Source organism: Pseudophryne corroboree, chromosome 1 (genome assembly GCF_028390025.1).
Source record: "Pseudophryne corroboree isolate aPseCor3 chromosome 1, aPseCor3.hap2, whole genome shotgun sequence".
In the NCBI taxonomy this organism is placed as follows: domain Eukaryota; kingdom Metazoa; phylum Chordata; class Amphibia; order Anura; family Myobatrachidae; genus Pseudophryne; species Pseudophryne corroboree.
This window is the reverse complement of record NC_086444.1, coordinates 5,889,027-5,915,731: the sequence shown is the minus strand read 5'-3', so window position 1 is coordinate 5,915,731 and position 26,705 is coordinate 5,889,027. Positions and strand designations below refer to the sequence as shown.

Here is a 26,705-nt window from a genome sequence, read left to right as displayed (position 1 = left end):
GTGGAGAAGCCTCAGAAGCTGTATATAAAGGTTTCCTGGAGGATGGATCAGCCTGTTTCTGGATAAGAGAGGTGAGTACAGTCCTGGTTCTGGGCGATAAACATGTCCAGTGGGCAGAAGAGCTGACTCTTCTCTTATCTCCATGTTCCTCAGCAGGTCTGATATCTGTGGTTGGAGGATGAAGCTCTATGTGTCCATCATCTTGCTGCTGGTACCGGTACTGGTCAGTGGAAACGATAGGCACTGCAGCCTCGATGATAGCATAAAATCATTAGGTAAGAGACAAATGTCCCATGACCCTTCTTCTCTCATCACTTCCAATCTGTGTTGTCCAGTTGGTTGGTTGGTTGGTTGGTTGGTTGGTTGGTTGGTTGGTTGGTTGGTTGGTTGGATGAAGGGGCTAAAATGTTGGTTGATTGGCTGGATGGAGGTGATTGATTTTTGATTGGTTGGCTGAATGAAGGGGGTAAAGTGTTGGTTGGTTGGTTGGTTGGTTGGTTGGTTGGTTGGTTGGTTGGTTGGTTGGATGAATGATGGGCATGTATTTTTGATTGGTTGAATAAATGAACAAATGAATGGATGGATGAATGCATGAATGAATGAATGGGATGAAGTATTGGTTGGTTGGTTGGTTGGTTGGTTGGTTGGTTGGTTGGTTGGTTGGTTGAATGAATGATGCAGATGAATTTTTGATTGGTTGGATGAATGATGGGGATGAAGTGTTGGTTGATTGGATGGATGAAGTGGATGAAGTTTTGATTGGTTGGTTGGATGAATGAAGGAAGGGAATGAAGTGTTGATTGGTTGGTTGGCTGAATGAAGGGGGTAAAGTGGTGGTTGGTTGGTTGGTTGGGTGGTTGGTTGGTTGGTTGGTTGGTTGGTTGGTTGGTTGGTTGGTTGGCTGATTGGATGAATGATGGGGATGATATTTTGGTTGGATGAATGAAGGGGATGAAGTATTGGCTGGTTGGTTGGTTGGTTGGTTGGTTGGTTGGTTGGTTGGTTGGTTGGATGAATGATGGGGATGAAGTGTTGGGTGGTTGGATGGATGAAGTTTTGATTGGTTGGATGAATGAAGCGGGTAAAGTGTTGGTTTATTGGCTGGCTATACATTGAAGATAATCAAGCCAATATTGCCAATTTGTGACGAATCTGTGCAATTGGCACTTAGTGTGTACTGTTGTACAGGAATAATAATTAACAAACAGTGAAAAACACCAAAAAACTATTGTGTCTATTGCCTGATTTTCAAGCATGTTTGATCTGTCAGACCGTCATTCTGCAGATATCATCTACATGCTAGTGTATACCAATATGGGAATTACCAATATCTGGGATGATTTTTTTCAGTAAATGTACAATCTGGAGAAAAAGAATTTACTTTTTACCATTCCTACTACTACTGGTTTCTATTACAGTAAAATCATTGAAATCGTCGGTTCAGGATCATTTCAGATGCTCAGACTGTGGCGCTGCTTGTCGCATTGTCTGAAAGACTCTAAACTGTACGACTAGCTTACTGTATGTAGCATATAATATTCCAGACAGATACATGAAACTCCCAAATGTAACCCCTGTGCAGTAGTACTATGTAACCCCTGTGCAGTAGTACTATGTAACCCCTGTGCAGTAGTATTATGTAACCCCTGTGCAGTAGTATTATGTAACCCCATGTAGTAGTACTATGTAACCCATGTGCAGTAGTACTATGTAACCCCATGTAGTAGTACTATGTAACCCCTGTGCAGTAGTACTATGTAACCCCTGTGCAGTAGTATTATGTAACCCCTGTGCAGTGCAGTAGTACTATGTAACCCCTGTGCACTAGTACTATGTAACCCCTGTGCAGTAGTACTATGTAACCCCTGTGCAGTGTAGTAGTACTATGTAACCCCTGTGCAGTAGTACTATGTAACCCCTGTGCAGTGCAGTAGTACTATGTAACCCATGTGCAGTGCAGTAGTACTATGTAACCCCTGTGCAGTAGTACTATGTAACCTCTGTGCAGTAGTACTATGTAACCCATGTGCAGTGCAGTAGTACTATGTAACCCCTGTGCAGTAGTACTATGTAACCTCTGTGCAGTAGTACTATGTAACCCCTGTGCAGTAGTACTATGTAACCCCTGTGCAGTAGTACTATGTAACCCCTGTGCAGTGCAGTAGTACTATGTAACCCCATGCAGTAGTACTATGTAACCCCTGTGCAGTAGTACTATGTAACCCATGTGCAGTAGTACTATGTAACCCCTGTGCAGTAGTACTATGTAACCCCTGTGCAGTAGTACTATGTAACCCCTGTGCAGTAGTACTATGTAACCCATGTGCAGTAGTACTATGTAACCCCTGTGCAGTAGTACTATGTAACCCCTGTGCAGTAGTACTATGTAACCCCTGTGCAGTAGTACTATGTAACCCCTGTGCAGTAGTACTATGTAACCCATGTGCAGTAGTACTATGTAACCCCTGTGCAGTAGTACTATGTAACCCCTGTGCAGTAGTACTATGTAACCCCTGTGCAGTAGTACTATGTAACCCATGTGCAGTAGTACTATGTAACCCATGTGCAGTAGTACTATGTAACCCCTGTGCAGTAGTACTATGTAACCCCTGTGCAGTAGTACTATGTAACCCCTGTGCAGTAGTACTATGTAACCCCTATGCAATAGTACTATGTAACCCCTGTGCAGTGCAGTAGTACTATGTAACCCCTGTGCAGTGCAGTAGTACTATGTAACCCCTGTGCAGTGCAGTAGTACTATGTAACCCCTGTGCAGTGCAGTAGTACTATGTAACCCCATGTAGTAGTACTATGTAACCCCTGTGCAGTGCAGTAGTACTATGTAACCCCATGTAGTAGTACTATGTAACCCCTGTGCAGTGCAGTAGTACTATGTAACCCCTGTGCAGTAGTACTATGTAACCCCTGTGCAGTAGTACTATGTAACCCCTGTGCAGTGCAGTAGCACTATGTAACCCCTGTGCAGTAGTACTATGTAACCCCTGTGCAGTAGTACTATGTAACCCCTGTGCAGTAGTACTATGTAACCTCTGTGCAGTGCAGTAGTACTATGTAACCCCATGCAGTAGTACTATGTAACCCCTGTGCAGTAGTACTATGTAACCCCTGTGCAGTAGTACTATGTAACCTCTGTGCAGTGCAGTAGTACTATGTAACCCCATGCAGTAGTACTATGTAACCCCTGTGCAGTAGTACTATGTAACCCCTGTGCAGTAGTACTATGTAACCCCTGTGCAGTAGTACTATGTAACCCCTGTGCAGTAGTACTATGTAACCCCTGTGCAGTACTACTATGTAACCCATGTGCAGTAGTACTATGTAACCCCTGTGCAGTAGTACTATGTAACCCCTGTGCAGTGCAGTAGTACTATGTAACCCCTGTGCAGTAGTACTATGTAACCTCTGTGCAGTGCAGTAGTACTATGTAACCCCATGCAGTAGTACTATGTAACCCATGTGCAGTAGTACTATGTAACCCCTGTGCAGTAGTACTATGTAACCCATGTGCAGTAGTACTATGTAACCCCTGTGCAGTAGTACTATGTAACCCATGTGCAGTAGTACTATGTAACCCCTGTGCAGTGCAGTAGTACTATGTAACCCCTGTGCAGTGCAGTAGTACTATGTAACTCCCTGTGCAGTAGTACTATGTAACCCCTGTGCAATAGTACTATGTAACTCCTGTGCAGAAGTACTATGTAACTCCTGTGCAGTAGTACTATGTAACCCCATGTAGTAGTACTATGTAACCCCTGTGCAGTAGTACTATGTAACCCCATGCAGTAGTACTATGTAACTCCCTGTGCAGTAGTACTATGTAACCCCTGTGCAGTGCAGTAGTACTATGTAACCCCTGTGCAGTAGTACTATGTAACCCCTGTGCAGTAGTACTATGTAACCCCTGTGCAGTAGTACTATGTAACTCCTGTGCAGTAGTACTATGTAACCCCTGTGCAGTAGTACTATGTAACCCCTGTGCAGTGTAGTAGTACTATGTAACCCCTGTGCAGTAGTACTATGTAACCCCTGTGCAGTGCAGTAGTACTATGTAACCCATGTGCAGTGCAGTAGTACTATGTAACCCCTGTGCAGTAGTACTATGTAACCTCTGTGCAGTAGTACTATGTAACCCATGTGCAGTGCAGTAGTACTATGTAACCCCTGTGCAGTAGTACTATGTAATCTCTGTGCAGTAGTACTATGTAACCCATGTGCAGTGCAGTAGTACTATGTAACCCATGTGCAGTGCAGTAGTACTATGTAACCTCTGTGCAGTAGTACTATGTAACCCCTGTGCAGTAGTACTATGTAACCCCTGTGCAGTAGTACTATGTAACCCCTGTGCAGTAGTACTATGTAACCCCTGTGCAGTAGTACTATGTAACCCCTGTGCAGTAGTACTATGTAACCCCTGTGCAGTAGTACTATGTAACCCCTGTGCAGTGCAGTGCAGTAGTACTATGTAACCCCTGTGCAGTAGTACTATGTAACCCCTGTGCAGTAGTACTATGTAACCCCTGTGCAGTAGTACTATGTAACCCCTGTGCAGTAGTACTATGTAACCCCTGTGCAGTAGTACTATGTAACCCATGTGCAGTAGTACTATGTAACCCCTGTGCAGTAGTACTATGTAACCCCTGTGCAGTAGTACTATGTAACCCCTGTGCAGTAGTACTATGTAACCCATGTGCAGTAGTACTATGTAACCCATGTGCAGTAGTACTATGTAACCCATGTGCAGTAGTACTATGTAACCCCTGTGCAGTAGTACTATGTAACCCCTGTGCAGTAGTACTATGTAACCCCTGTGCAGTAGTACTATGTAACCTCTGTGCAGTAGTACTATGTAACCCCTGTGCAGTGCAGTAGTACTATGTAACCCCTGTGCAGTGCAGTAGTACTATGTAACCCCTGTGCAGTGCAGTAGTACTATGTAACCCCTGTGCAGTGCAGTAGTACTATGTAACCCCATGTAGCAGTACTATGTAACCCCTGTGCAGTGCAGTAGTACTATGTAACCCCTGTGCAGTAGTACTATGTGACCCCTGTGCAGTAGTACTATGTAACCCCTGTGCAGTGCAGTAGTACTATGTAACCCCCTGTGCAGTGCAGTAGCACTATATAACCCCTGTGCAGTAGTACTATGTAACCCCTGTGCAGTAGTACTATGTAACCCCTGTGCAGTAGTACTATGTAACCTCTGTGCAGTGCAGTAGTACTATGTAACCCCATGCAGTAGTACTATGTAACCCCTGTGCAGTAGTACTATGTAACCCCTGTGCAGTACTACTATGTAACCCATGTGCAGTAGTACTATGTAACCCCTGTGCAGTAGTACTATGTAACCCCTGTGCAGTAGTACTATGTAACCCCTGTGCAGTAGTACTATGTAACCCCTGTGCAGTAGTACTATGTAACCTCTGTGCAGTGCAGTAGTACTATGTAACCCCATGCAGTAGTACTATGTAACCCCTGTGCAGCAGTACTATGTAACCCCATGCAGTAGTACTATGTAACTCCCTGTGCAGTAGTACTATGTAACTCCTGTACAGTAGTACTATGTAACCCATGTGCAGTAGTACTATGTAACCCATGTGCAGTAGTACTATGTAACCCCATGCAGTAGTACTATGTAACTCCCTGTGCAGTAGTACTATGTAACTCCCTGTGCAGTAGTACTATGTAACTCCTGTGCAGTAGTACTATGTAACCCCATGCAGTAGTACTATGTAACCCCTGTGCAATAGTACTAAGTAACTCCTGTGCAGTAGTACTATGTAACTCCTGTGCAGTAGTACTATGTAACCCCATGTAGTAGTACTATGTAACCCCTGTGCAGTAGTACTATGTAACCCCATGCAGTAGTACTATGTAACTCCCTGTGCAGTAGTACTATGTAACTCCCTGTGCAGTAGTACTATGTAACTCCTGTGCAGTAGTACTATGTAACTCCTGTACAGTAGTACTATGTAACCCCATGCAGTAGTACTATGTAACTCCCTGTGCAGTAGTACTATGTAACTCCCTGTGCAGTAGTACTATGTAACTCCTGTGCAGTAGTACTATGTAACTCCCTGTGCAGTAGTACTATGTAACCCCATGCAGTAGTACTATGTAACTCCTGTGCAGTAGTACTATGTAACCCCATGCAGTAGTACTATGTAACCCCTGTGCAGTAGTACTATGTAACCCCATGCAGTAGTACTATGTAACCCCATGCAGTAGTACTATGTAACTCCCTGTGCAGTAGTACTATGTAACCCCATGCAGTAGTAGTATGTAACTCCCTGTGCAGTAGTACTATGTTACTCCCTGTGCAGTAGTACTATGTAACTCCTGTGCAGTAGTACTATGTAACCCCATGTAGTAGTACTATGTAACCCCTGTGCAGTAGTACTATGTAACCCCATGCAGTAGTACTATGTAACCCCTGTGCAGTAGTACTATGTAACTCCTGTGCAGTAGTACTATGTAACCCCATGTAGTAGTACTATGTAACCCCTGTGCAGTAGTACTATGTAACCCCATGCAGTAGTACTATGTAACCCCTGTGCAGTAGTACTATGTAACCCCTGTGCAGTAGTACTATGTAACCCCATGTAGTAGTACTATGTAACCCCTGTGCAGTAGTACTATGTAACCCCTGTGCAGTAGTACTATGTAACTCCTGTGCAGTAGTACTATATAACTCCTGTGCAGTAGTACTATGTAACTCCCTGTGCAGTAGTACTATGTAACCCCTGTGCAGTAGTACTATGTAACCCCATGCAGTAGTACTATGTAACCCCTGTGCAGTAGTACTATGTAACCTCTGTGCAGTGCAGTAGTACTATGTAACCCCATGCAGTAGTACTATGTAACCCCTGTGCAGCAGTACTATGTAACCCCATGCAGTAGTACTATGTAACTCCCTGTGCAGTAGTACTATGTAACTCCTGTACAGTAGTACTATGTAACCCATGTGCAGTAGTACTATGTAACCCATGTGCAGTAGTACTATGTAACCCCATGCAGTAGTACTATGTAACTCCCTGTGCAGTAGTACTATGTAACTCCCTGTGCAGTAGTACTATGTAACTCCTGTGCAGTAGTACTATGTAACCCCATGCAGTAGTACTATGTAACCCCTGTGCAATAGTACTAAGTAACTCCTGTGCAGTAGTACTATGTAACTCCTGTGCAGTAGTACTATGTAACCCCATGTAGTAGTACTATGTAACCCCTGTGCAGTAGTACTATGTAACCCCATGCAGTAGTACTATGTAACTCCCTGTGCAGTAGTACTATGTAACTCCCTGTGCAGTAGTACTATGTAACTCCTGTGCAGTAGTACTATGTAACTCCTGTACAGTAGTACTATGTAACCCCATGCAGTAGTACTATGTAACTCCCTGTGCAGTAGTACTATGTAACTCCCTGTGCAGTAGTACTATGTAACTCCTGTGCAGTAGTACTATGTAACTCCCTGTGCAGTAGTACTATGTAACCCCATGCAGTAGTACTATGTAACTCCTGTGCAGTAGTACTATGTAACCCCATGCAGTAGTACTATGTAACCCCTGTGCAGTAGTACTATGTAACCCCATGCAGTAGTACTATGTAACCCCATGCAGTAGTACTATGTAACTCCCTGTGCAGTAGTACTATGTAACCCCATGCAGTAGTAGTATGTAACTCCCTGTGCAGTAGTACTATGTTACTCCCTGTGCAGTAGTACTATGTAACTCCTGTGCAGTAGTACTATGTAACCCCATGTAGTAGTACTATGTAACCCCTGTGCAGTAGTACTATGTAACCCCATGCAGTAGTACTATGTAACCCCTGTGCAGTAGTACTATGTAACTCCTGTGCAGTAGTACTATGTAACCCCATGTAGTAGTACTATGTAACCCCTGTGCAGTAGTACTATGTAACCCCATGCAGTAGTACTATGTAACCCCTGTGCAGTAGTACTATGTAACCCCTGTGCAGTAGTACTATGTAACCCCATGTAGTAGTACTATGTAACCCCTGTGCAGTAGTACTATGTAACCCCTGTGCAGTAGTACTATGTAACTCCTGTGCAGTAGTACTATATAACTCCTGTGCAGTAGTACTATGTAACTCCCTGTGCAGTAGTACTATGTAACCCCTGTGCAGTAGTACTATGTAACCCCATGCAGTAGTACTATGTAACCCCTGTGCAGTAGTACTATGTAACTCCTGTGCAGTAGTACTATGTAACCCCATGTAGTAGTACTATGTAACCCCTGTGCAGTAGTACTATGTAACCCCATGCAGTAGTACTATGTAACCCCTGTGCAGTAGTACTATGTAACCCCTGTGCAGTAGTACTATGTAACCCCATGTAGTAGTACTATGTAACCCCTGTGCAGTAGTACTATGTAACCCCTGTGCAGTAGTACTATGTAACTCCTGTGCAGTAGTACTATATAACTCCTGTGCAGTAGTACTATGTAACTCCCTGTGCAGTAGTACTATGTAACTCCTGTGCAGTAGTACTATGTAACCCCATGCAGTAGTACTATGTAACCCCTGTGCAGTAGTACTATGTAACTCCTGTGCAGTAGTACTATGTAACCCCATGCAGTAGTACTATGTAACCCCATGCAGTAGTACTATGTAACCCCATGCAGTGGTACTATGTAACTCCCTGTGCTGTAGTACTATGTAACCCCTGTGCAGTAGTACTATGTAACCCCATGCAGTAGTACTATGTAACTCCCTGTGCAGTAGTACTATGTAACTCCTGTGCAGTAGTACTATGTAACCCCATGCAGTAGTACTATGTAACCCCTGTGCAGTAGTACTATGTAACTCCCTGTGCAGTAGTACTATGTAACTCCTGTGCAGTAGTACTATGTAACCCCATGCAGTAGTACTATGTAACCCCTGTGCAGTAGTACTATGTAACTCCTGTGCAGTAGTACTATGTAACCCCATGCAGTAGTACTATGTAACCCCATGCAGTAGTACTATGTAACTCCCTGTGCTGTAGTACTATGTAACCCCTGTGCAGTAGTACTATGTAACCCCATGCAGTAGTACTATGTAACCCATGTGCAGTAGTACTATGTAACCCCTGTGCAGTAGTACTATGTAACCCCTGTGCAGTAGTACTATGTAACCCCTGTGCAGTAGTACTATGTAACCCATGTGCAGTAGTACTATGTAACCCATGTGCAGTAGTACTATGTAACCCATGTGCAGTAGTACTATGTAACCCCTGTGCAGTAGTACTATGTAACCCCTGTGCAGTAGTACTATGTAACCCCTGTGCAGTAGTACTATGTAACCTCTGTGCAGTAGTACTATGTAACCCCTGTGCAGTGCAGTAGTACTATGTAACCCCTGTGCAGTGCAGTAGTACTATGTAACCCCTGTGCAGTGCAGTAGTACTATGTAACCCCTGTGCAGTGCAGTAGTACTATGTAACCCCATGTAGCAGTACTATGTAACCCCTGTGCAGTGCAGTAGTACTATGTAACCCCTGTGCAGTAGTACTATGTGACCCCTGTGCAGTAGTACTATGTAACCCCTGTGCAGTGCAGTAGTACTATGTAACCCCCTGTGCAGTGCAGTAGCACTATATAACCCCTGTGCAGTAGTACTATGTAACCCCTGTGCAGTAGTACTATGTAACCCCTGTGCAGTAGTACTATGTAACCTCTGTGCAGTGCAGTAGTACTATGTAACCCCATGCAGTAGTACTATGTAACCCCTGTGCAGTAGTACTATGTAACCCCTGTGCAGTACTACTATGTAACCCATGTGCAGTAGTACTATGTAACCCCTGTGCAGTAGTACTATGTAACCCCTGTGCAGTAGTACTATGTAACCCCTGTGCAGTAGTACTATGTAACCCCTGTGCAGTAGTACTATGTAACCTCTGTGCAGTGCAGTAGTACTATGTAACCCCATGCAGTAGTACTATGTAACCCCTGTGCAGCAGTACTATGTAACCCCATGCAGTAGTACTATGTAACTCCCTGTGCAGTAGTACTATGTAACTCCTGTACAGTAGTACTATGTAACCCATGTGCAGTAGTACTATGTAACCCATGTGCAGTAGTACTATGTAACCCCATGCAGTAGTACTATGTAACTCCCTGTGCAGTAGTACTATGTAACTCCCTGTGCAGTAGTACTATGTAACTCCTGTGCAGTAGTACTATGTAACCCCATGCAGTAGTACTATGTAACCCCTGTGCAATAGTACTAAGTAACTCCTGTGCAGTAGTACTATGTAACTCCTGTGCAGTAGTACTATGTAACCCCATGTAGTAGTACTATGTAACCCCTGTGCAGTAGTACTATGTAACCCCATGCAGTAGTACTATGTAACTCCCTGTGCAGTAGTACTATGTAACTCCCTGTGCAGTAGTACTATGTAACTCCTGTGCAGTAGTACTATGTAACTCCTGTACAGTAGTACTATGTAACCCCATGCAGTAGTACTATGTAACTCCCTGTGCAGTAGTACTATGTAACTCCCTGTGCAGTAGTACTATGTAACTCCTGTGCAGTAGTACTATGTAACTCCCTGTGCAGTAGTACTATGTAACCCCATGCAGTAGTACTATGTAACTCCTGTGCAGTAGTACTATGTAACCCCATGCAGTAGTACTATGTAACCCCTGTGCAGTAGTACTATGTAACCCCATGCAGTAGTACTATGTAACCCCATGCAGTAGTACTATGTAACTCCCTGTGCAGTAGTACTATGTAACCCCATGCAGTAGTAGTATGTAACTCCCTGTGCAGTAGTACTATGTTACTCCCTGTGCAGTAGTACTATGTAACTCCTGTGCAGTAGTACTATGTAACCCCATGTAGTAGTACTATGTAACCCCTGTGCAGTAGTACTATGTAACCCCATGCAGTAGTACTATGTAACCCCTGTGCAGTAGTACTATGTAACTCCTGTGCAGTAGTACTATGTAACCCCATGTAGTAGTACTATGTAACCCCTGTGCAGTAGTACTATGTAACCCCATGCAGTAGTACTATGTAACCCCTGTGCAGTAGTACTATGTAACCCCTGTGCAGTAGTACTATGTAACCCCATGTAGTAGTACTATGTAACCCCTGTGCAGTAGTACTATGTAACCCCTGTGCAGTAGTACTATGTAACTCCTGTGCAGTAGTACTATATAACTCCTGTGCAGTAGTACTATGTAACTCCCTGTGCAGTAGTACTATGTAACTCCTGTGCAGTAGTACTATGTAACCCCATGTAGTAGTACTATGTAACCCCTGTGCAGTAGTACTATGTAACCCCATGCAGTAGTACTATGTAACTCCCTGTGCAGTAGTACTATGTAACTCCTGTGCAGTAGTACTATGTAACCCCATGTAGTAGTACTATGTAACCCCTGTGCAGTAGTACTATGTAACCCCATGTAGTAGTACTATGTAACCCCATGTAGTAGTACTATGTAACCCCTGTGCAGTAGTACTATGTAACCCCATGCAGTAGTACTATGTAACCCCTGTGCAGTAGTACTATGTAACCCCTGTGCAGTACTACTATGTAACCCATGTGCAGTAGTACTATGTAACCCCTGTGCAGTAGTACTATGTAACCCCTGTGCAGTAGTACTATGTAACCCCTGTGCAGTAGTACTATGTAACCCCTGTGCAGTAGTACTATGTAACCTCTGTGCAGTGCAGTAGTACTATGTAACCCCATGCAGTAGTACTATGTAACCCCTGTGCAGCAGTACTATGTAACCCCATGCAGTAGTACTATGTAACTCCCTGTGCAGTAGTACTATGTAACTCCTGTACAGTAGTACTATGTAACCCATGTGCAGTAGTACTATGTAACCCATGTGCAGTAGTACTATGTAACCCCATGCAGTAGTACTATGTAACTCCCTGTGCAGTAGTACTATGTAACTCCCTGTGCAGTAGTACTATGTAACTCCTGTGCAGTAGTACTATGTAACCCCATGCAGTAGTACTATGTAACCCCTGTGCAATAGTACTAAGTAACTCCTGTGCAGTAGTACTATGTAACTCCTGTGCAGTAGTACTATGTAACCCCTGTGCAGTAGTACTATGTAGCCCCATGCAGTAGTACTATGTAACTCCCTGTGCAGTAGTACTATGTAACTCCCTGTGCAGTAGTACTATGTAACTCCTGTGCAGTAGTACTATGTAACTCCTGTACAGTAGTACTATGTAACCCCATGCAGTAGTACTATGTAACTCCCTGTGCAGTAGTACTATGTAACTCCCTGTGCAGTAGTACTATGTAACTCCTGTGCAGTAGTACTATGTAACTCCCTGTGCAGTAGTACTATGTAACCCCATGCAGTAGTACTATGTAACTCCTGTGCAGTAGTACTATGTAACCCCATGCAGTAGTACTATGTAACCCCTGTGCAGTAGTACTATGTAACCCCATGCAGTAGTACTATGTAACCCCATGCAGTAGTACTATGTAACTCCCTGTGCAGTAGTACTATGTAACCCCATGCAGTAGTAGTATGTAACTCCCTGTGCAGTAGTACTATGTAACTCCCTGTGCAGTAGTACTATGTAACTCCTGTGCAGTAGTACTATGTAACCCCATGTAGTAGTACTATGTAACCGCTGTGCAGTAGTACTATGTAACCCCATGCAGTAGTACTATGTAACCCCTGTGCAGTAGTACTATGTAACTCCTGTGCAGTAGTACTATGTAACCCCATGTAGTAGTACTATGTAACCCCTGTGCAGTAGTACTATGTAACCCCATGCAGTAATACTATGTAACCCCTGTGCAGTAGTACTATGTAACCCCTGTGCAGTAGTACTATGTAACCCCATGTAGTAGTACTATGTAACCCCTGTGCAGTAGTACTATGTAACCCCTGTGCAGTAGTACTATGTAACTCCTGTGCAGTAGTACTATATAACTCCTGTGCAGTAGTACTATGTAACTCCCTGTGCAGTAGTACTATGTAACTCCTGTGCAGTAGTACTATCTAACCCCATGTAGTAGTACTATGTAACCCCTGTGCAGTAGTACTATGTAACCCCATGCAGTAGTACTATGTATCTCCCTGTGCAGTAGTACTATGTAACTCCTGTGCAGTAGTACTATGTAACCCCATGTAGTAGTACTATGTAACCCCTGTGCAGTAGTACTATGTAACCCCATGTAGTAGTACTATGTAACCCCATGTAGTAGTACTATGTAACCCCTGTGCAGTAGTACTATGTAACCCCTGTGCAATAGTACTATGTAACTCCTGTGCAGTAGTACTATGTAACTCCTGTGCAGTAGTACTATGTAACCCCATGTAGTAGTACTATGTAACCCCTGTGCAGTAGTACTATGTAACCCCATGCAGTAGTACTTTGTAACTCCCTGTGCAGTAGTACTATGTAACTCCCTGTGCAGTAGTACTATGTAACTCCCTGTGCAGTAGTACTATGTAACTCCTGTGCAGTAGTACTATGTAACCCCATGTAGTAGTACTATGTAACCCCATGCAGTAGTACTATGTAACTCCCTGTGCAGTAGTACTATGTAACTCCTGTGCAGTAGTACTATGTAACCCCATGCAGTAGTACTATGTAACCCCTGTGCAGTAGTACTATGTAACTCCTGTGCAGTAGTACTATGTAACCCCATGCAGTAGTACTATGTAACCCCATGCAGTAGTACTATGTAACCCCATGCAGTAGTACTATGTAACTCCCTGTGCTGTAGTACTATGTAACCCCTGTGCAGTAGTACTATGTAACCCCATGCAGTAGTACTATGTAACTCCCTGTGCAGTAGTACTATGTAACTCCGTGCAGTAGTACTATGTAACCCCATGCAGTAGTACTATGTAACCCCTGTGCAGTAGTACTATGTAACTCCCTGTGCAGTAGTACTATGTAACTCCTGTGCAGTAGTACTATGTAACCCCATGCAGTAGTACTATGTAACCCCTGTGCAGTAGTACTATGTAACTCCTGTGCAGTAGTACTATGTAACCCCATGCAGTAGTACTATGTAACCCCATGCAGTAGTACTATGTAACTCCCTGTGCTGTAGTACTATGTAACCCCTGTGCAGTAGTACTATGTAACCCCATGCAGTAGTACTATGTAACCCCTGTGCAGTAGTACTATGTAACTTCCTGTGCAGTAGTACTATGTAACCCCTGTGCAGTAGTACTATGTAACCCCATGTAGTAGTACTATGTAACCCCTGTGCAGTAGTACTATGTAACTCCCTGTGCAGTAGTACTATGTAACTCCTGTGCAGTAGTACTATGTAACCCCATGTAGTAGTACTATGTAACCCCTGTGCAGTAGTACTATGTAACCCCATGCAGTAGTACTATGTAACTCCCTGTGCAGTAGTACTATGTAACTCCTGTGCAGTAGTACTATGTAACCCCATGTAGTAGTACTATGTAACCCCTGTGCAGTAGTACTATGTAACCCCATGCAGTAGTACTTTGTAACTTCCTGTGCAGTAGTACTATGTAACTCCCTGTGCAGTAGTACTATGTAACTCCCTGTGCAGTAGTACTATGTAACTCCTGTGCAGTAGTACTATGTAACCCCATGTAGTAGTACTATGTAACCCCTGTGCAGTAGTACTATGTAACCCCATGCAGTAGCACTATGTAACTCCCTGTGCAGTAGTACTATGTAACTCCTGTGCAGTAGTACTATGTAACCCCATGCAGTAGTACTATGTAACCCCTGTGCAGTAGTACTATGTAACTCCTGTGCAGTAGTACTATGTAACCCCATGCAGTAGTACTATGTAACCCCATGCAGTAGTACTATGTAACCCCATGCAGTGGTACTATGTAACTCCCTGTGCTGTAGTACTATGTAACCCCTGTGCAGTAGTACTATGTAACCCCATGCAGTAGTACTATGTAACTCCCTGTGCAGTAGTACTATGTAACTCCTGTGCAGTAGTACTATGTAACCCCATGCAGTAGTACTATGTAACCCCTGTGCAGTAGTACTATGTAACTCCCTGTGCAGTAGTACTATGTAACTCCTGTGCAGTAGTACTATGTAACCCCATGCAGTAGTACTATGTAACCCCTGTGCAGTAGTACTATGTAACTCCTGTGCAGTAGTACTATGTAACCCCATGCAGTAGTACTATGTAACCCCATGCAGTAGTACTATGTAACTCCCTGTGCTGTAGTACTATGTAACCCCTGTGCAGTAGTACTATGTAACCCCATGCAGTAGTACTATGTAACCCCTGTGCAGTAGTACTATGTAACTTCCTGTGCAGTAGTACTATGTAACCCCTGTGCAGTAGTACTATGTAACCCCATGTAGTAGTACTATGTAACCCCTGTGCAGTAGTACTATGTAACCCCATGCAGTAGTACTATGTAACTTCCTGTGCAGTAGTACTATGTAACCCCTGTGCAGTAGTACTATGTAACTTCCTGTGCAGTAGTACTATGTAACCCCTGTGCAGTAGTACTATGTAACCCCATGTAGTAGTACTATGTAACACCTGTGCAGTAGTTCTATGTAACACATGTGCAGTAGTACTATGTAACCCCTGTGCAGTAGTACTATGTACCCACGCTGCCCAGGCTATGGTGGCTCAGATGGTGCCAGTATAATAGTGACGCTGGTAATTACAGAAGATGTCTTTTCCTGGCGTTTCATGTGACTTTGTTTCTCATTTCAGTGTCTGATTACTGCAAAGCTCCCAATCTCCAGTGTAAATATATTACTGAAAGGTCAGCAGACGCCAGCTGTCCACCAGGTAAGTGCTGCTTGTACGGCTAGCCGGAGGGGTCACTCCAGTATGTTGTACTTACCTCTCAGGGAGGTGCCCATCATTCTACCACCCAAATACTTACCAGCATAGTCTGTATTATATTTCCCCTGGGGACACATGACAATTGTCTTTAGTTTGGCGTCCGCCATGTTTGGAAGTTGCGCTTCATGTGCAATGTGTGTCAGTGAGGGGGGAATGCAGAGGTCATGGTGACAAGCAGATAATTAGGGAGTAATCTGACAATTCAGGGGTTAATGGTCACCCACTGTCATGGCGCCAGAGAAACCCACAGTATCGCCATCATGTGATCAGTTATTATACATACAGTACGTTATACTGGTCACTGCGTTACATTCAGTCTGGCACATGTGAGGTCAGCTCACCCTCGTCCTCTCACTGCATTCAGTTGTCTCTCTGCTGAGGCCGAATCCATGTAGTAACCGGCGTGATGCACCAATTGCTTTTGTTTGGTTTTATCTTTTTAACTGATTCCATTTATTTATTTGTATTATGTGAGGAAAGAATATGTTTTACCTTCATATTATATTAGAACAATCAGCTTTTATATTACCTTCATTATAAGGTTTAACATGACAAAAAAAATGCAAAAGGCACCAAAAGATAGAACACAGGAGGAGACCAAGGGATAGGACATTGGTGAGATATGGAGACATGGGGATAGGACATCATGGAGATATGGAGACCAGGGGATAGGACATCATGGAGATATGGAGACCAGGGGATAGGACATCATGGAGATATGGAGACCAAGGGATAGACATCAGGGAGATATGGAGACCAGGGGATAGGACACCAAGGAGGTATGAAGACCAGGGGATAGGACACCACAGAGGTAAGGAGACCAGGGGATTGGACATCAGGGAGATATGGAGACTAGAGATGAGCGCCTGAAATTTTTCGGGTTTTGTGTTTTGGTTTTGGGTTCGGTTCCGCGGCCGTGTTTTGGGTTCGACCGCGTTTTGGCAAAACCTCACCGAATTTTTTTTGTCGGATTCGGGTGTGTTTTGGATTCGGGTGTTTTTTTCAAAAAACCCTAAAAAACAGCTTAAATCATAGAATTTGGGGGTAATTTTGATCCCAAAGTATTATTAACCTCAAAAAACATAATTTACACTCATTTTCAGCCTATTCTGAACACATCACACCTCACAATATTATTTTTAGTCCTAAAATTTGCACCGAGGTCGCTGTGTGAGTAAGATAAGCGACCCTAGTGGCCGACACAAACACCGGGCCCATCTAGGAGTGGCACTGCAGTGTCACGCAGGATGTCCCTTCCAAAAAACCCTCCCCAAACAGCACATGACGCAAAGAAAAAAAGAGGCGCAATGAGGTAGCTGACTGTGTGAGAAAGATAAGCGACCCTAGTGGCCGACACAAACACCGGGCCCATCTAGGAGTGGCACTGCAGTGTCACGCAGGATGTCCCTTCCAAAAAACCCTCCCCAATCAGCACATGATGCAAAGAAAAAGAAAAGAAAAAAGAGGTGCAAGATGGAATTATCCTTGGGCCCTCCCACCCACCCTTATGTTGTATAAACAAAACAGGACATGCACACTTTAACCAACCCATCATTTCAGTGACAGGGTCTGCCACACGACTGTGACTGATATGACGGGTTGGTTTGGACCCCCCCCAAAAAAGAAGCAATTAATCTCTCCTTGCACAAACTGGCTCTACAGAGGCAAGATGTCCACCTCATCTTCACCCTCCGATATATCACCGTGTACATCCCCCTCCTCACAGATTATCAATTCGTCCCCACTGGAATCCACCATCTCAGCTCCCTGTGTACTTTGTGGAGGCAATTGCTGCTGGTCAATGTCTCCGCGGAGGAATTGATTATAATTCATTTTAATGAACATCATCTTCTCCACATTTTCTGGATGTAACCTCGTACGCCGATTGCTGACAAGGTGAGCGGCGGCACTAAACACTCTTTCGGAGTACACACTTGTGGGAGGGCAACTTAGGTAGAATAAAGCCAGTTTGTGCAAGGGCCTCCAAATTGCCTCTTTTTCCTGCCAGTATAAGTACGGACTGTGTGACGTGCCTACTTGGATGCGGTCACTCATATAATCCTCCACCATTCTATCAATGTTGAGAGAATCATATGCAGTGACAGTAGACGACATGTCCGTAATCGTTGTCAGGTCCTTCAGTCCGGACCAGATGTCAGCATCAGCAGTCGCTCCAGACTGCCCTGCATCACCGCCAGCGGGTGGGCTCGGAATTCTGAGCCTTTTCCTCGCACCCCCAGTTGCGGGAGAATGTGAAGGAGGAGATGTTGACAGGTCGCGTTCCGCTTGACTTGACAATTTTGTCACCAGCAGGTCTTTCAACCCCAGCAGACCTGTGTCTGCCGGAAAGAGAGATCCAAGGTAGGCTTTAAATCTAGGATCGAGCACGGTGGCCAAAATGTAGTGCTCTGATTTCAACAGATTGACCACCCGTGAATCCTTGTTAAGCGAATTAAGGGCTGCATCCACAAGTCCCACATGCCTAGCGGAATCGCTCCGTGTTAGCTCCTTCTTCAATGCCTCCAGCTTCTTCTGCAAAAGCCTGATGAGGGGAATGACCTGACTCAGGCTGGCAGTGTCTGAACTGACTTCACGTGTGGCAAGTTCAAAGGGCATCAGAACCTTGCACAACGTTGAAATCATTCTCCACTGCACTTGAGACAGGTGCATTCCATCTCCTATATCGTGCTCAATTGTATAGGCTTGAATGGCCTTTTGCTGCTCCTCCAACCTCTGAAGCATATAGAGGGTTGAATTCCACCTCGTTACCACTTCTTGCTTCAGATGATGGCAGGGCAGGTTCAGTAGTTTTTGGTGGTGCTCCAGTCTTCTGTACGTGGTGCCTGTACGCCGAAAGTGTCCCGCAATTTTTCTGGCCACCGACAGCATCTCTTGCACGCCCCTGTCGTTTTTTAAAAATTCTGCACCACCAAATTCAAGGTATGTGCAAAACATGGGACGTGCTGGAATTTGCCCATATTTAATGCACACACAATATTGCTGGCGTTGTCCGATGCCACAAATCCACAGGAGAGTCCAATTGGGGTAAGCCATTCCGCGATGATCTTCCTCAGTTGCCGTAAGAGGTTTTCAGCTGTGTGCGTATTCTGGAAAGCGGTGATACAAAGCGTAGCCTGCCTAGGAAAGAGTTGGCGTTTGCGAGATGCTGCTACTGGTGCCGCCGCTGCTGTTCTTGCGGCGGGAGTCCATACATCTACCCAGTGGGCTGTCACAGTCATATAGTCCTGACCCTGCCCTGCTCCACTTGTCCACATGTCCGTGGTTAAGTGGACATTGGGTACAACTGCATTTTTTAGGACACTGGTGAGTCTTTTTCTGACGTCCGTGTACATTCTCGGTATCGCCTGCCTAGAGAAGTGGAACCTAGATGGTATTTGGTAACGGGGGCACACTGCCTCAATAAATTGTCTAGTTCCCTGTGAACTAACGGCGGATACCGGACGCACGTCTAACACCAACATAGTTGTCAAGGACTCAGTTATCCGCTTTGCAGTAGGATGACTGCTGTGATATTTCATCTTCCTCGCAAAGGACTGTTGAACAGTCAATTGCTTACTGGAAGTAGTACAAGTGGGCTTACGACTTCCCCTCTGGGATGACCATCGACTCCCAGCGGCAACAACAGCAGCGCCAGCAGCAGTAGGCGTTACACGCAAGGATGCATCGGAGGAATCACAGGCAGGAGAGGACTCGTCAGACTTGCCAGTGACATGGCCTGCAGGACTATTGGCATTCCTGGGGAAGGAGGAAATTGACACTGAGGGAGTTGGTGGGGTGGTTTGCGTGAGCTTGGTTACAAGAGGAAGGGATTTACTGGTCAGTGGACTGCTTCCGCTGTCACCCAAAGTTTTTGAACTTGTCACTGACTTATTATGAATGCGCTGCAGGTGACGTATAAGGGAGGATGTTCCGAGGTGGTTAACGTCCTTACCCCTACTTATTACAGCTTGACAAAGGGAACACACGGCTTGACACCTGTTGTCCGCATTTCTGGTGAAATACCTCCACACCGAAGAGCTGATTTTTTTGGTATTTTCACCTGGCATGTCAACGGCCATATTCCTCCCACGGACAACAGGTGTCTCCCCGGGTGCCTGACTTAAACAAACCACCTCACCATCAGAATCCTCCTGGTCAATTTCCTCCCCAGCGCCAGCAACACCCATATCCTCCTCATCCTGGTGTACTTCAACACTGACATCTTCAATCTGACTATCAGGAACTGGACTGCGGGTGCTCCTTCCAGCACTTGCAGGGGGCATGCAAATAGTGGAAGGCGCATGCTCTTCACGTCCAGTGTTGGGAAGGTCAGGCATCGCAAACGACACAATTGGACTCTCCTTGTGGATTTGGGATTTCAAAGAACGCACAGTTCTTTGCGGTGCTTTTGCCAGCTTGAGTCTTTTCAGTTTTCTAGCGAGAGGCTGAGTGCTTCCATCCTCATGTGAAGCTGAACCACTAGCCATGAACATAGGCCAGGGCCTCAGCCGTTCCTTGCCACTCCGTGTGGTAAATGGCATATTGGCAAGTTTACGCTTCTCCTCCGACAATTTTATTTTAGGTTTTGGAGTCCTTTTTTTTCTGATATTTGGTGTTTTGGATTTGACATGCTCTGTACTATGACATTGGGCATCGGCCTTGGCAGACGACGTTGCTGGCATTTCATCGTCTCGGCCATGACTAGTGGCAGCAGCTTCAGCACGAGGTGGAAGTGGATCTTGATCTTTCCCTAATTTTGGAACCTCAACTTTTTTGTTCTCCATATTTTATAGGCAGAACTAAAAGGCACCTCAGGTAAACAATGGAGATGGATGGATTGGATACTAGTATACAATTATGGACGGACTGCCACGGTTAGGTGGTATAAAAAAACCACGGTTAGGTGGTATATATTATAATAATAATACAATTATGGATGGACGGACTGCCTGCCGACTGCCGACACAGAGGTAGCCACAGCCGTGAACTACCGCACTGTACACTGGTTGATAAAGAGATAGTAGTATACTCGTAACAACTAGTATGACACTATGACGACGGTATAAAGAAAGAAAAAAAAATACCACAGTTAGGTGGTATATATTATAATAATAATACAATTATGGATGGACGGACTGCCTGCCGACTGCCGACACAGAGGTAGCCACAGCCGTGAACTACCGCACTGTACACTGGTTGATAAAGAGATAGTAGTATACTCGTAACAACTAGTATGACACTATGACGACGGTATAAAGAATGAAAAAAAATACCACGGTTAGGTGGTATATATTATAATAATAATACAATTATGGATGGACGGACTGCCTGCCGACTGCCGACACAGAGGTAGCCACAGCCGTGAACTACCGCACTGTACACTGGTTGATAAAGAGATAGTAGTATACTCGTAACAACTAGTATGACACTATGACGACGGTATAAAGAAAGAAAAAAAAATACCACAGTTAGGTGGTATATATTATAATAATAATACAATTATGGATGGACGGACTGCCTGCCGACTGCCGACACAGAGGTAGCCACAGCCGTGAACTACCGCACTGTACACTGGTTGATAAAGAGATAGTAGTATACTCGTAACAACTAGTATGACACTATGACGACGGTATAAAGAATGAAAAAAAAAACCACGGTTAGGTGGTATATATTATAATAATAATACAATTATGGATGGACGGACTGCCTGCCGACTGCCGACACAGAGGTAGCCACAGCCGTGAACTACCGCACTGTACACTGGTTGATAAAGAGATAGTAGTATACTCGTAACAACTAGTATGACACTATGACGACGGTATAAAGAAAGAAAAAAAAATACCACAGTTAGGTGGTATATATTATAATAATAATACAATTATGGATGGACGGACTGCCTGCCGACTGCCGACACAGAGGTAGCCACAGCCGTGAACTACCGCACTGTACACTGGTTGATAAAGAGATAGTAGTATACTCGTAACAACTAGTATGACACTATGACGACGGTATAAAGAAAGAAAAAAAAATACCACAGTTAGGTGGTATATATTATAATAATAATACAATTATGGATGGACGGACTGCCTGCCGAGTGCCGACACAGAGGTAGCCACAGCCGTGAACTACCGCACTGTACACTGGTTGATAAAGAGATAGTAGTATACTCGTAACAACTAGTATGACACTATGACGACGGTATAAAGAATGAAAAAAAAACCACGGTTAGGTGGTATATATTATAATAATAATACAATTATGGATGGACGGACTGCCTGCCGACTGCCGACACAGAGGTAGCCACAGCCGTGAACTACCGCACTGTACACTGGTTGATAAAGAGATAGTAGTATACTCGTAACAACTAGTATGACACTATGACGACGGTATAAAGAATGAAAAAAAAACCACGGTTAGGTGGTATATATTATAATAATAATACAATTATGGATGGACGGACTGCCTGCCGACTGCCGACACAGAGGTAGCCACAGCCGTGAACTACCGCACTGTACACTGGTTGATAAAGAGATAGTAGTATACTCGTAACAACTAGTATGACACTATGACGGTATAAAGAATGAAAAAAAAACCACGGTTAGGTGGTATATATTATAATAATAATACAATTATGGATGGACGGACTGCCTGCCGACTGCCGACACAGAGGTAGCCACAGCCGTGAACTACCGCACTGTACACTGGTTGATAAAGAGATAGTAGTATACTCGTAACAACTAGTATGACACTATGACGACGGTATAAAGAAAGAAAAAAAAATACCACGGTTAGGTGGTATATATTGTAATACAATTATGGATGGACGGACTGCCTGCCGAGTTCCGACTGCCGACACAGAGGTAGCCACAGCCGTGAACTACCGCACTGTACTGTGTCTGCTGCTAATATAGACTGGTTGATAAAGAGATAGTATACAATACATACAACAATATACTACTATACTGGTGGTCAGGCACTGGTCACCACTAGTCACACTGGCAGTGGCACTCCTGCAGCAAAAGTGTGCACTGTTTAATTTTAAATTAATATAATATTATGTACTCCTGGGGGCTCCTGCTATAACAACCTGCAGTGCTCCCCAGTCTCCCCCACAATTATTATAAGCTTTGCCTTTTATACATTGATGTGCAGCACACTGGGCTGAGCTGAGTGCACACAGACTGAGTCACACTGTGTGACTGGCTGCTGCTGTGTATCGTTTTTTTTCAGGCAGAGAACGGATATAGCAGAGAACGGATATATTATATTAAAATAAATAAAAGTTAACTAACAACAACTGCACTGGTCACTGTGGTAAACTCTGTCTGACTCTGCACAATCTCTCTCTCTCTTCTAATCTAATTTCTAATGGAGAGGACGCCAGCCACGTCCTCTCCCTATCAATCTCAATGCACGTGTGAAAATGGCGGCGACGCGCGGCTCCTTATATAGAATCCGAGTCTCGCGAGAATCCGACAGCGTCATGATGACGTTCGGGCGCGCTCGGGTTAACCGAGCAAGGCGGGAGGATCCGAGTCTGCTCGGACCCGTAAAAAAAACATGAAGTTCGTGCGGGTTCGGTTTCAGAGAAACCGAACCCGCTCATCTCTAATGGAGACCAGAGGATAGGACACCACAGTGTTATGGGGACCAGGGGATAGAACACCATAGATGTATGGAGACTTGCGCATAGGACACCAGGGAGGTATGGAGACCAGGTTTTTGACATCAGGAAAGTATGGAGAACAGGGCATAGGACACCATAAAGGTATGGAGACCAGGGGATAGGACACCAGGGAGGTATGGAGACCAGCGGACAGGACAGCAGGGAGTTATGGAGACCAGGGGATAGGACACCAAGGAGCAATGGAGACCAGGGCATATGACACCAAAGAGCAATGGAGACCAGGACATAGGACACCATAAAGGTATGGAGACCAGGGGATAGGACACCAAGGAGGTATGGAGACCAGCGGACAGGACACAAGGGTGGTATGGAGATCAGTGGACAGGATACCAGGGAGGTAAGGAGACAAGGGCATAAGACACCAAGGAGGTATGGAGACCAGGGCATAGGACAACAAGGAGATATGAAGACTAGGGGATAGGACACCAAGGAGTTATGGAGACCAAGGAATAAGACACCAGAGAGGTATGGAGAGCAGCGGTCAAAACACAAGGGATTGTTTGGAGTCCAGGAGATAGGACCCCATGGAGGTATGGAGACCAGTGGAAAGGACACCAGGGAGGTATGGAGACCAGCGGACAGGACACCAGGGAGGTATGTAGACCAGGGCATAGGACACCACAAAGGTATGGAGACCAGGGGATATGACACCAAGGAGGTATGGAGACCAGGGGATAGGACACCAAGGAGGTATGGAGACCAGCGGACAGGACACCAGGGAGGTATGGAGACCAGCGGACAGGACAGCAGGGAGTTATGGAGACCAGGGGATAGGACACCAAGGAGCAATGGAGACCAGGGGATAGGACACCACAGAGGTATGGAGACTAGGGAATTAGACACCAAGGAGGTATGGATGCCAAGGTATAAGACACCAGAGAGGTATAGAGACCAGAAGTAAAGACATCATGGAGATATGGAGACCAGAGGATAGGACACCATAGAGGTACGGAGACCAGGGGATTGGACACCACAGAAGTATAGAGACTAGGAAATTGGACACCACAGAGGTATGGAGACCAGGGGATAGGACATCAGGGAGATATGGAGACCAGGGGACAGGACACCAGGGTGGAATGGAGACCAGGTCATAGAACATCACAGAGGTATGGAGACTAGGGGATATGACACCAAGGAAGTATGGAGACCAAGGTATAAGACCCCAGAGAGGTATGGAGACCAGCGGTCAAGACATCAGGGAGGTATGGAGAACAGGGGATAGGTCCCCTTGGAGGTATGGAGACCAGGGGATAGGATCCCAGGAAGGTATGGAAGCCAGGGGATAGGACATCAAGGAGGTATGGTGACCAGGGCATAGGACACCACAAAAGTATGGAGACCAGGGGATAGGACACCAGGGAGGTACGGAGACCAGGGGATAGGACACCAGGGAGGAATGGAGACCAGGGAATAGTACACCAGGGAGGTATGGAGACCAGGGGACAGGACACCAGGGAGTTATGGAGACCAGGGGATAGGACACCAGGGAGGTATGGAGACCAGGGGATAGGACACCAGAGAGGTATGGAGACCAGGGGATAGGACACCAGGGAGGCATGGAGACCAGAGGATAGGATGTCAGGGAGGTATGGAGACCAGGGGATAGGACACCAGGGAGGTATGGAGACCAGGGGATAGGACACCAGGGAGGTATGGAGACCAGGGGATAGAACACCAGGGAGGTATGGAGACCAGGGCATAGGACACCAGGGAGGTATGGAGACCAGAGGATAGGATGTCAGGGAGGTATGGAGGCCAGGGGATAGGACATCAAGGAGGTATGGTGACCAGGGCATAGGACACCACAAAAGTATGGAGACCAGGGGATAGGACACCAGGGAGGTACGGAGACCAGGGGATAGGACACCAGGGAGGAATGGAGACCAGGGAATAGTACACCAGGGAGGTATGGAGACCAGGGGACAGGACACCAGGGAGTTATGGAGACCAGGGGATAGGACACCAGGGAGGTATGGAGACCAGGGGATAGGACACCAGAGAGGTATGGAGACCAGGGGATAGGACACCAGGGAGGCATGGAGACCAGAGGATAGGATGTCAGGGAGGTATGGAGACCAGGGGATAGGACACCAGGGAGGTATGGAGACCAGGGGATAGGACACCAGGGAGGTATGGAGACCAGGAGATAGAACACCAGGGAGGTATGGAGACCAGGGCATAGGACACCAGGGAGGTATGGAGACCAGAGGATAGGATGTCAGGGAGGTATGGAGACCAGGGGATAGGACACCAGGGAGGTATGGAGACCAGGGGATAGGACACCAGGGAGGTATGGAGACCAGGGGATAGGACGCCAGGGAGGTATGGAGACCAGAGGATAGGACACCAGGGAGGTATGGAGACCAGAGGATAGGATGTCAGGGAGGTATGGAGACCAGGGGATAGGACACCAGGGAGGTATGGAGACCAGGGGATAGGACACCAGGGAGGTATGGAGACCAGGGGATAGGACACCAGGGAGGAATGGATACCAGGGGATAGAACACCAGGGAGGTATGGAGACCAGGGGATAGAACACCAGGGAGGTATGGAGACCAGGGGATAGAACAGCAGGGAGGTATGGAGACCAGGGGATAGAACAGCAGGGAAGAGCTGTAGCATATGCTCATTTTGGTGATTTCGATAGTAATAGGGGAGTAACATGAGGCAGATCAGAGCTTAGAATCTATAGGAGAGGGGGGCACAGCATACCGGGGGTGACATGAGGCGAGAGCCCCTGCTGCAGATCAGAGCTTAGAATCTATAGGAGAGGGGGGCACAGCATACAGGGGGGGTTATGTTCTGCACTTTATGCTCCATAGATGCTTTCACAAGGACAGTGTGTTACCTGTTACTCAGAACACACTTCCCTGGGAACAGTAAGAGTTGTGCTTTATTGGAGAAGCTCCTCATACGTTGTGTTTCTCCTGCAGGTCACATTGTTACAGGTTGTTCCTGTGGACAATCATGCGGATCATGGAACGTTGTAGATAGCACCAAATGTCACTGTCAGTGCGCTAACATGGACTGGACCACGGCCGTCTGCTGCAAGACTTCATCCCCGTAACAGCAGAAGGTAGCGGGTGGCGTGTACCAGCTGACATCACATCACTGCCGGCCCCGTCCTTACTGTACATCATATAATGCTGTATTTCCAAACATGGAACTTTGCCATAAAGCGTAAGAAATAAACATGAA

The 26,705-nt window shown here is 45.6% G+C and overlaps 1 protein-coding gene across 1 annotated transcript; it reads left to right on the top strand.

Annotated features, from left to right (window-relative positions):
• On the top strand, positions 1 to 26,705 carry LOC134929145 (resistin-like). The gene is made up of 4 exons (XM_063927100.1): positions 1 to 71; positions 154 to 275; positions 15,686 to 15,763; positions 26,441 to 26,705. The coding sequence occupies exons 2-4, from the start codon at positions 179 to 181 to the stop codon at positions 26,572 to 26,574; spliced, it is 309 nt and encodes a 102-aa protein (XP_063783170.1). The 5' UTR covers positions 1 to 71; positions 154 to 178; the 3' UTR covers positions 26,575 to 26,705.